Source organism: Nerophis ophidion, linkage group LG04 (genome assembly GCF_033978795.1).
Source record: "Nerophis ophidion isolate RoL-2023_Sa linkage group LG04, RoL_Noph_v1.0, whole genome shotgun sequence".
Lineage (NCBI taxonomy): Eukaryota > Metazoa > Chordata > Actinopteri > Syngnathiformes > Syngnathidae > Nerophis > Nerophis ophidion.
Window position 1 is genome coordinate 800388 of NC_084614.1, and position 12186 is coordinate 812573.

The 12186-nt window shown below is 34.6% G+C and overlaps 1 protein-coding gene across 1 annotated transcript; it reads right to left on the reverse strand.

The window, feature by feature from the left end:
* Positions 1-745: 745 nt before the first annotated feature.
* On the reverse strand, positions 746-8165 carry LOC133550640 (nuclear factor of activated T-cells, cytoplasmic 1-like). Its single transcript, XM_061896566.1, has 3 exons — positions 7973-8165; positions 1006-2002; positions 746-938 (listed from the first exon to the last, which is right to left on the reverse strand). The coding sequence occupies exons 1-3, from the start codon at positions 7992-7994 to the stop codon at positions 746-748; spliced, it is 1212 nt and encodes a 403-aa protein (XP_061752550.1). The 5' UTR covers positions 7995-8165.
* Positions 8166-12186: the final 4021 nt, after the last annotated feature.

The following is a 12186-nucleotide window of genomic DNA, read 5'->3' on the forward strand; positions in this document are numbered from 1 at the left end:
TGACAAATAATCGCGTGATTGATCGTGATCAATCAATATAATCGTGATTATTATCCGGCCCTAGCGTGCGCGCAACAAGGAATACGGAAATGTAAATGTGTCCATTTTGACGGAATCTTTCCCGCGAGTACAATCGGGGGACGCAGTTGTGGTGAAGAACGGTTAAAAAAATGGCAAACCCGCCACCCCGATCCGATCTAATACCCAGAACTCAGCAAACACGTCAGACCTGTTCCAGCGTCCTCGTTAGCACGAGCGCTACATGCTAATTACGCCGGAGGAAAAGAGGCGACGTGAAAGTAAGCGAGACCATCGGGTCTGGAGTGAAATATCAGAAGTTCTCATCCGGACTTTTGTTGGTTCAAGTCTGAAGTCGGCAGATGGAGGCAGCAGATGTTTTCAGAAACCAAACATACCCGCCGTCGGACCACCGCCGCCAATGTGACTAAGCATGGGGTGGGGGGTGGGGGGTGGGGGGATATTGGGGGCGTTTGTTGGGGGACGCAATGGAAAATAAAAATGTGTGAGTCACCCACGTCTGGACGGGAAGCGACTGGCCTGCCTGAGAGCGTGTTCCATTCACAAGTGTGACGTCTCTAAATAGCACGCCGGCTCCTTTTGACACCCGAGCGAAAAAGCAGGCGGCGGGCATAGCGCCGACCAGTTTGCCAAGGAGGACCAGAACCCGAGAAGAAGACACACGTTGCTGATTGACCCACCAGAGGGTAAGTCCTAACTGTCAAGACTATGTTGCTGAGAGAGAGTCAAAGCGGCCCACCTGGACGACGGGGTGTCCTCCCGCCAGAGCCTTCACCGCCCCCCGGCTGCCCTCGGTCTCGTAGTGGGCTCGGTGGTGGGACTTGGGCTGCACCTCGATCTTCAGGCTGTAGGGTCCCGAGCTGGACGGAAGCTGCCAGTCGAGGGCCGGCACGGACGGGCTGACAAGGTGCCGAGAAGGGCGTCAGTACGACAAGATCTTTACAGGACTGGGATAAAGATCTATACCTGACATACTGCTTGGGCTTGGACCAGGGGTACTGGTGGTGGGGGACGTCCAGGAACCCCGCGCAACAGGCCTCCTTCTTCAGGCGGTTGGAGGTGTGATCGTCGGCAACGAGGCAGTGAGATTCCAGTTTGAGGCTGACGGTGGGGCTGTGGTCCAGGCTGGTCCTGCGGGCCTTTACGGGTATCCCCTCCCCCAGGTCAGGCCCTCCGTCCGTGCTCAGGGCATTGATGGCCGCCAAGATGGCCGAATTGGTGTACTGGTTGGTGTTCGGCAGCCACGTCTCCTCGGTGACGCTGAGCCGGGGCGAGGTCTGCGGGGACACCCCCGGGGAGGCGTTGGGGGACAGCTGGTAGTGCTTGTTGAAGCTGTACTTCCTCTTCGCACCACAAGGGGAGTTGGGCCTGGAGCCTCCGCGGCCGATGAAGGCGTCATCCGTCAGACTGGTGCGAGGAGACGTCGAAGGGGAGAGTCGCGGCGAGCCGGCGGGACCGTAGCTGTCACCCGGAAGGGCCAGGGTGGAGCCCTTTGGGGACACCGAGGGGGACTGCCAGGGGGAGTTCTGCGGCGAGTTGTCGCAGTTGTACGAGAAGCCCGACTCGTACGACGACGCCTCCGAGTGGCAGCTGCGAGACGAGACACTGCTGGCCGGACTCAAGCAGCTGGGGTCCCGGTAGCCGTCGGCGTTGGGGAGGGTCAGCGTCACGATGGAGTTGACCCGCTTGGTGACGGGACTTCTGTCCTCCTCCACCTGGTCCTCGGGGAACTGGCCGTAGGCCGTGATCTCGATGCGAGGACTCTCCAGGGTTGGGGCGCCGTTCGGACGGGCGCCGGAGGAGTAGTAAGCGGCGGCCACGCTCATGTCGTCGTGGCCCTCAAAGTCGTGAGGCTCCGAGACCGAGATGATTGGGCTGGACTGGAGGCTCAGGTACTGGGGGGGCAAGCAAGGGTTGCCCAGGGGCAGGGAAAGGCTGACATTGGGGGTGTAGCCATACGCATCTGGAACAGAAACGCATGGTAAGTCCATGAATTAGGTGGCTGGGAAATTACCAACTTCCTACTATGAATACTGAATAAACACTGGATAGACAAACACGTCTTGTTTCTTTACACTACATACTAAAACTTTCTTAGCTTTCTTAGCATCAGCGCTGACCAACCAAACTGGGATCTGGCTGAAGTGCAAAATTTCGAAAAACCCTGCCATGTTTTTGTTGGGCTCAGCTTGTTGTCGCTCTAGCAGTGCTAAAATATTCCTGTTGAGTCTTAACAATAATCATAACTAGAAAAATCCCGCGGAAATTTTGATGTTTCTGCTATCTGTGCCCTGGACCTCTGGCCGGGAGTCGCCGGAAGATGGTGCCGAGTGTCCGAATCCGTGGGTTTTAAGTGTAACTGTACAAAACGAGCTACAGAGCTAGCCTAAAACGTTAGCATGCACACATTAAAATTCTAACACTTAGCATGTATGCTAACGATGACATTCTAACAGTTGGCACGTCTCATATTTCAAGTAACACGGCTGTAAGGTGCATACGGCAGCGGGAGTAGAGAAAAAAGTGTAAAATGAGAAAAGTTAGCATGCTTAAGTTAGCTCGGTAGCATGCTACAAGTTTGCATGCTAACAGTTAACAAGTGTCACATACCAAGCTATATGACCGTGGAGTAAACGGTGGCAAATTTAGCTCAAAGTCATCATGCTAATGTCCGCATGCTAGCAAGCTAACAGTTAGCATGTGTCACATACCAAGTCATGTGACCGACGCATTCGATGTTGTACCCCTCAAATCATTGAGACGTTTCTTAAGCGCAAAAAATATGACTAAAGTTGTGAGGCTGTATATTCATTTGCACTTCATTCTTTTTAGACAAATACATTATTATTATTATTATTATTAAAATTATTATTAAAAACAGGAAGTAGTGTTGGAGTTTCGAAACAACAGATATTTCCACATTTAATTTTTGTACACTGATTTTTCATATAAATAACTTTTACATTCTGAGTATTTTTTTTACATTTAATTTGTATACATGTTTTTTTTAACTGAATTTTCATACACTGATTTTTTTTTTTGGACTGAAATTTTTCAACTGAATTTTCATATAAAGAACTTTTACATAATGAGATTTTATTTACATTTAATTTTTATACACTGATTTTTTACACTAAATTTTCATACACCAATTTTTTTAACACTGAATTTTTATATACTAATATATATAAAGTATTTTTTATACAGAAATGTATACACTGAATTGTGCACTGAATTTTTATATAGTCAACTTTTAAACAATGAATTTTTAAACACAATATTTTTTTAGACTGAATTTTTAATCACTGGATTTTTTTGTGCACTCAACTTTCATATACTGAATTTTTATACACTGAATGTTTGTAAACTAAATTTTCATATCCTGATTTTTTTAAACACTGAATTTTTAAACACTAAATTTTTGTACACTGAATTTTTAAAAACTGATTTTTTCCACTGAATTTTTAAACACTAAATTTTTGCACACTGAACTTTCATACACTGATTTTTTACACACTGATATTTTTACGCTGAATTTTTGTAAACTGAATTTTCATATATTTATTTTTCTAAACTGATTTTTTTTACACAAAATTTATGTACACTGAACTTTTATATACTGCATTTTTACACACTGATATTTTTTTACACTGAATTTTTGTACACTGATTTTTTTTTTTACACAAAATGTTTGTACACTGAACTTTTATATACGGCATTTTTACACACTGATATTATTTTTACACTGAATTTTTGTACACTGATTTTTTTTCACACTGAATTTTCATATACTTATATTTCTACCATGATTTTTTTTACACTGAATTTTTATACACTGATTATTTTTTTATTACACAAAATTTTTGTACACTGAACTTTTATATACTGCATTTTTACACACTGACATTATTTTTACACTGAATTTTTGTACACTGATTATTTTTTATACTGAATCTTTATACACTGAATTTTTAAACAGAAATGTATACACTGATTTGTACACTTTTATACACAGATTTTTTTTACACTGAATTTTCGTATACTGATTTTTTTACACTCAATTTTTGTGAACTGACTTTTCACATACTGAATTTTTAAACTGATTATTTATACGTTGAATTTTTGTACATTGAATATTTAGTCATAATTTATTTTACACTGAAAACATTTGTACACTGAAGTTTTTTACACACATTTTTTTACACTGAAATTTTAAAAACTGATTTTTTATACACTGAATTTTTGTACATTGAATATTTTGTCATAATTTTTTTACACTGAAAACATTTATACACTGAAGTTTTTTTACACTAATTTTTTACACTGAATTTTTAAACACTGATTTTTTTTACACTGAATTTTCATATACTGAACTTTTATACAATGAATTTTTAAACACAGATTTTTTTTTTACACTGAATTTTCATATACTGAACTTTTAAACATAAATTTTAAACACTGAATTTTTTTACACTGAATTTTTAAATAGATTTTTTTTTCACACATAATTTTTAAACATTGAATTTTTTAGACACATGGAATTTGTAAACACTGATTTTTTTTACACTGAATTTTTATACACTTAATGTTTAAAAGCTGATATTTCTACACTAAATTTTCATATACTGAACTTTTATACACTTAATTTTTAAACACTGAATTTTTAAACACTGAATTTTTATACACTGAATTTTTATACACTGATTTTTTTTTACACTGAATTTCTTTTCACTGAAATTTTTTAAAAGATTTTTATACGCTAATATTTTAAACACTGAATTTTCATATACTGAATTTTCAAACACTAATTATTTTTACACTGAATTTTTATACACTGAATTTTCATATACTGAACTTTTAAACACAATTTTTAAACACTGAATTTTTAAACACTGATTTTTTTTTACACATAATTTTTAAACATTAAATTTTTTACACACACAGAATTTTTAAACACCGATTTTTTTTTTTACACTGAATTTTATATACTGAAATTTTAAACACTAATTCTTTTTACACAGATTTTTTTACACTGAATTTTTTTTCACGGAATTTTTTTGAGCTGTTAAAATTTTTAAGATTTTTATACACTGATATTTTAAACACTGAATTTTCATATGATGACTTTTTAAACACCAATTCTTTTTACACTGAATTTTTAAACACTCATTATTTTTTTTTGGGGACTGAATTTTTTTTATACTGAATTTTTTTACACTGATTTTTTAAGCAGTGAATTTTTAAATACTACATTTTCATATTCTGAATTTTGAAAACACTGATTCTTTTCACACTGAATTTTTATACACTGAATTTTCATATACTGAATTTTTAAACACTAATTCTTTTTAGACTGATTTTTTTTACACAGAATTTTTTTTCACAGAATTTTTTAAGCTGATCCAAATTTTAAGATTTTTATACGCTGATATTTTAAACACTGAATTTTTAAACACTGAATATTCCTATACTAATTTTTTAAACACAGATTTTTTTTTTACACTGAATTTTTTTTATTCTGGATTTTTTTACACTGAATTTTTTTTCACTGAATTTTTTTAAGCTGATAAAATTTTTAAGATTTGTATACGCTAATATTTTAAACACTGAATTTTCATATACTGAATTTTTAAACACTGATTCTTTTTACACTGAATTTTTAAACACTGATTTTTTTAAACTGCACTTTTTTACATTGAATTTTTATACACTGATTTTTTTACACTCAATTTTTGTGAACTGACTTTTCACATACTGAACTTTTAAACACTGATTTTTTTACAATGAATTTTTATACACTGATATTATAAACACTGATTTTTTAAACATTGAATTTTTAAACACTGATTTTTCATATACTGAATTTTTAAACACTAATTCTTTTTACACAGATTTTTTTTACAATGAATGTTTTTACGCTGATAACATTTTTAAGATTTTTATACACTAATATTTTAAACACTGAATTTTTAAACATTGAATTTTCATATACTGAATTTTTAAACACTGATTCTTTTTACACTGAAATTTTAAACACTGATTTTTTTATACTGTATTTTTTACATTGAATTTTTATACACTGATTTTTTTAAACACTGAATTTTTATACACTGTATTTTCATATACTGAACTTTTAAACACTGATTTTTTTACACTGAAATTTTTTACACTATTATAAACAGGGCTTCACGGTGGCAGAGGGGTTAGTGCGTCTGCCTCACAATACGAAGTTCCTGCAGTCCTGGGTTCAAATCCAGGCTCGGGATCTTTCTGTGTGGAGTTTGCATGTTCTCCCCGTGAATGCGTGGGTTCCCTCCGGGTACTCCGGCTTCCTCCCACTTCCAAAGACATGCACCTGGGGATAGGTTGATTGGCAACACTAAATTGGCCCTAGTGTGTGAATGTGAGTGTGAATGTTGTCTTTCTATCTGTGTTAGCCCTGCGACGAGGTGGCGACTTGTCCAGGGTGTACCCTGCCTTCCGCCCGATTGTAGCTGAGATAGGCGCCAGCGCCCCCCGCGACCCCGAAAGGAAATAAGCGGTAGAAAATGGATGGATGGATGGATTATAAACAGATTTTTTTAAACATTGAATTTTTAAACATTGATTTTTCATATACTGAACTTTTAAACACTAATTATTTTTACACTGATTTTTTTTTCCCCTGAAATTTTTTACGCTGATAACATTTTTAAGATTTTTATACACTAACATTTTAAATACTGAATTTTTAAATACTGAATTTTCATATACTGAATTTTTAAACACTGACTCTTTTTACACTGAATTTTTAAACACTGATTTTTTTATACTGCATTTTTTACATTGAATTTTTATACACTGATTTTTTTAAACACTGAATTTTTATACACTGTATTTTCATATACTGAACTTTTAAACACTGATTTTTTTACACTGAATTTTTATACACTGATATTATAAACACTGATTTTTTAAACATTGAATTTTTAAACACTGATTTTTCATATACTGAATTTTTAAACACTAATTCTTTTTACACTGATTTTTTTTACACTGAATTTTTTTACGCTGATAACATTTTTAAGATTTTTATACACTAATATTTTAAACACTGAATTTTTAAACACTGAATTTTTAAACACTGAATTTTCATATACTAAATTTTTAAACACTGATTCTTTTTACACTGAATTTTTAAACACTGATTTTTTTATACTGCATTTTTTACATTCAATTTTTATACATTGATTTTTTAAACACAGAATTTTTATACACTATATTTTCATATACTGAACTTTTAAACACTGATTTTTTTACACTGAATTTTTATACACTGATATTATAAACACTGATTTTTTAAACACAGAATTTTTATACACTATATTTTCATACACTGAATTTTTAAACACTGATTTTTTTATACTGCATTTTTTTACATTGAATTTTTATACACCGATTTTTTTAAACACTGAAATTTTATACACTGATTTTTCATATACTGAATTTTTAAGCACTAATTCTTTTTACACTGATTTTTTTTTACACTGAATTTTTTTTACGCTGATAACATTTTTAAGATTTTTGTATACTGAATTTTTAAACATTGAATTTTCATGTACTGAAATTTTAAACACTGATTCTTTTTACACTCAATTTTTATACACTCAATTTTTAAACACTGAATTTTTTTACACTGAATTTTCGTATAGTGAATTTTTAAACACAGATTTTTTTTTTTTACATGACATTTTCTATTGGATGACAACTTCACAGACAAACCCTCCATAAAGTGCAGTATTTAACAAAATATGTGACGTATTGCTGTTGAAAAAGATGTGAAAACTTCACATCCGAACAAGTTTTACGCTTGAAAGTTATATTTATATATTAAAAAGAGAGAAAAAAAAGTTTCTCCACAGAAAAGTGGAGCGTAGTAAACGGTGTCACTTACCCTCCTCTGCCGATTTCATCATCTCCTTCTGGGCTTCAAAGTGTAGGTTCGGTCGCCAGCCGGTCCGGTCCGCTCCTCGGTCCTTAACGCGCTTATACTCCGGGCTGAAAGTTCCTCGGGGATGGGGGGGATCCAGCAGGCGAGGGGGAGGGGTGCGTACCGGGGGAGGGGGGGATCCTCCCGGTTCCGCTGGGGTCTCCGTGCGTGTGACGCGCGGCCCCGGCTCTCGCTGCTTTTTAAAGCCGGGGATCACCTCCCCTGCGCGGCCCCGCCCTCCTGCGCCCCGCCTGGACGGAGCCAGCGGGACCGGGGGAGGATTTGCAGTGCGGGTCCGTGGAGGGCCGCGCGGGGGAATCCTGGACAAAAAAAAAAACACTAAACAAAAGTTTAAACAATTTTTTTTCTTTTTTTTCCAACAACAAAGTGTTTCTTCTGAGCATGCGCAGACCAAAACGAACACATGTTGACAACAAATGTTGCGTAATCAACGCCAAATTGAACGTTATATCGCTTTAAAAGTCGTCAATCTCTTAAAAACTAAAGAATCAAGAGCCATTTTACTTATTTGCGGCCTTTATTGACTATTTCAGGCCGTTTTTAGAAAAATGGGAAACATTTATTAATCCTAATAAATTACCCGCTTAAATAAAGGACATTGATTTGTTTTGTTCCCTTTAAAGCTAAAAATACTTACACAAATAGGTGTAAAAAACTAAATATAATTCACCATATCCATGTTTTTCTTTTTAAAACCAAAATTAGAACCCCAAGGGGAAATAAAAGATTTTCAGGACAATGCATGCATTCTAAATCGTAAAATACAGCAAATACGAGGTGGCTAACACTATTCCGCCCATAAAGCCCTCTAAACCAGGGGTCACCAACGAGGTGCCCGCGGGCACCAGGTCGCCCGTAAGGACCAGATGAGTCGCCCGCTGGCCTGTTCTAAAAATAGCTCAAAAAGCAACACTTACCAGTGAGCTGCCTCTATTTTTTCAATTTTACTTATTTACTAGCAAGCTGGTCTCGCTTTGCTTGACATTTTTAATTCTAAGAGAGACAAAACTCAAATAGAATTTGAAAATCCAAGAAAATATTTTAAAGACTTGGTCTTCACTTGTTCAAATAAATTCATTTATTTATTTATTTTTTTACTTTGATTCTTATAACTTTCAGAAAGACAATTTTAGAGAAAAAATACAACCTTAAAAAAGATTTTAGGATTTTTAAACACATATACCTTTTTACCTTTTAAATTCCTTCCTCTTCTTTCCTGACAATTTAAATCAATGTTCAAGTAAATTTATTTTTTTTATTGGAAAGAATAATAAAAAAAAATCTAGTTTAATTCTTCCTTTTAGCGTCTGTTTTTTCGACAAAAAATATTTGTGAAATATTTCTTCAAACTTATTATGATTAAAATTCAAAAACAATATTCTGGTGAATCTAGAAAAATATGTAGAATCAAATTAAAATCTTATTTCAAAGTCTTTTGAATTTCTTTTAAAATATTTCCATCCATCCATCCATCCATTTACTACCGCTTATTCCCTTTTGGGGTCTCAGCTACAATCGGGCGGAAGGCGGGGTACACCCTGGACAAGTCGCCACCTCATCGCAGGGCCAACTTTGTTCTAGAAAATCTAGAAGAAATAATGATTTGTCTTTGTTAGAAATATAGCTTGGTCCAATTTGTTATATATTCTAACAAAGTGCAGATTGGATTTTAACCTATTTAAAACATGTCAGCAAAATTCTAAAATTAATCTTAATCATGAAAAATGATAAATGATGTTCCATAAATTATTTTTTTTATTTTTTTAAAAAAAGATTCGAATTAGGTATTTTTTCTCTTCTTTTTTTCAGGTGAATTTTGAATTTTAAAGAGTCGAAATTGAAGATAAACGGTTTCAAAATTAAATTTTAATTTTTTTTGTGTTTTTTTTCTCTTTTAAACCGTTCAATTAAGTGTTTTTTTTCATCATTTATTCTCTACAAAAAACCTTTCGTAAAAGGAAAAAAAATGTACGACGGAATGACAAACAGAAATACCCATTTTTTTATAGATATAGATTTATTTATTAAAGGTAAATTGAGAAAATTGGCTATTTCTGCCAATTTTTTGAAGTGTGTATCAAACTGGTAGCCCTTGGCATTAATCAGTACCCAAGAAGTAACCCCTGCTCTAAACAATACTCCATTTACATGTCATAACATGAATATTAACCAAGTATGAGCAATATTGTTATTGGACGTGCTAGCGCAGAGGAACTACTTTTAGCTCATGCTGCTGTGTTGACCTCCTGAGCTGCTGCGTCGCCTCTGAGCTGGTGAAAGTTCAATTCTAGATGACAAATCATGCCTCTCACCTTGGTTAGCAGAAGGTTGTGGACATATACCGAGAAGTTGGTCCAAATTTGATGTCCAACTTAGACCAGGAGGTGGCGAGAATGAATGAATGATCTTTATTGTCATTGTGCATGTACAGCTCCAACGAAATTTAGGAGAAAGATGAATTATGAATACATTGTCTAAATGGGAGCTAAAAACATCCCATGAGTTAATCTGCCATGATTAGTGTTGTTGTATGGCGAACATTGTGATGCTTCGGTGGGATTAGTACGCTAAAATGATCAAAATAGGTAAATTTGCACATGTTATTATTAATGTGATGGATACTACATTACATATATACTTACAGCGGGTATAAAAAAAACACTGGTGGAGACTTTTGGACATTATTTAACTCGTATACCACTGTGAAATCAATGCTACACTATAGGTTTAAAATAATCAAAATATGTACATATCACTTGTTATTATGAATGTGACGGATACTACATTACATATATATTTACAGTGGGTAGAAAAAACACTGATGGAGGCTTTTGGATGATATTTAACTTGTATACCACTGTGAAATTAATGCAAAGCCGTCTGTTTAAAATGATCAAAATACATAAATTGCACATGTTATTACGAATGTGACGGATACTACATTACATATACACTTACTAGGTGTATATAAAATATTGATGACGACTTTTGGATGTTATTTAACTTGTATACCACTGTCAAATTAATGCTACACTATAGGTTTAAAGTAATTAAAATATGTAAATTTCACTTGTTATTATGAATGTGACGGATACTACTTTACATATATATTTACAGTGGGGGGAAAAAAAACACTGATGGAGGCTTTTGGATGTTATTTAACTCATATACCACTGTGAAAATAATGCAAAGCCGTCTGCTTAAAATGATCAAAATACGTAAATTGCACATGTTATTACGAATGTAACGGATACTACATTACATATACACTTACTAGGTGTATATAAAATATTGATGACGACTTTTGGATGTTATTTAACTTGTATACCACTGTCAAATTAATGCTACACTATAGGTTAAAAGTAATTAAAATATATAAATTTCACTTATTATGAATGTGACGGATACTACATTATATATATATATATTTACAGTGGGTATAAAAAAAACTCTTATGGAAGCTTTCGGATGTTATTTAACTCGTATACCACTGTGAAATTAATGCTACACTATAGGTTTAAAATAATCAAAATATGTAAATTTCACTTGTTATTATGAATGTGACGGATACTACTTTACATATATACTTACAGTGGGTATAAAAAAAACTGATGGAAGCTTTCGGATGTTATTCAACTCGTATACCAATGTGAAATGAATGCTACACTATAGGTTTAAAATAATCAAAATATGTAAATTTCACTTGTTATTATGAATGTGACGGATACTACATTACATATATATTTACAGTGTGTATGTAAAACATTGATGGAGACTTTTTGGATTTCTTTTAAAGCACTTTGTAGGCGGAATACAACGACTTCTGTTGACTTCATTGTTAGATGACTTTTGCTAGCAGTTATTTAGACTTAAAATTCTTCAAAAAAAAGAATAACACCTGTTCATGCGTGACATAACAATTGTCAATGATAGGCGAAGTAAAGTTAAGCCTTATTATGTAGCACTATTGCTAAATAAGAACATACAACGGTGATTTATATCTGCTTGTGATAGGATGGTTGTATCTTTCAGCACTTTTGAAATAATCCTCACTCCCCCGATAAATAATTCCTAGCCACGGTCTTATGTTATTAGTATTATGTTTATTAGTTAGTGTCACAATTTGGGAGCGGTAGAGTTCACAATTAAACCCATTC

What these genes read in the sequence shown, in the direction of transcription:
- LOC133550640 (XM_061896566.1), bottom strand. Translation starts at nt 7,994, where the DNA reads ATGATGAAATCGGCAGAGGAGG. An exon ending in GATGAAATCGGCAGAGGAGG is followed by an intron (nt 2,003 to 7,972) that starts GTAAGTGACACC and finishes TTTCTGTTCCAG; the next exon opens with ATGCGTATGGCTACACCCCC. An exon ending in AAGCCCAAGCAGTATGTCAG is followed by an intron (nt 939 to 1,005) that starts GTATAGATCTTT and finishes GCACCTTGTCAG; the next exon opens with CCCGTCCGTGCCGGCCCTCG.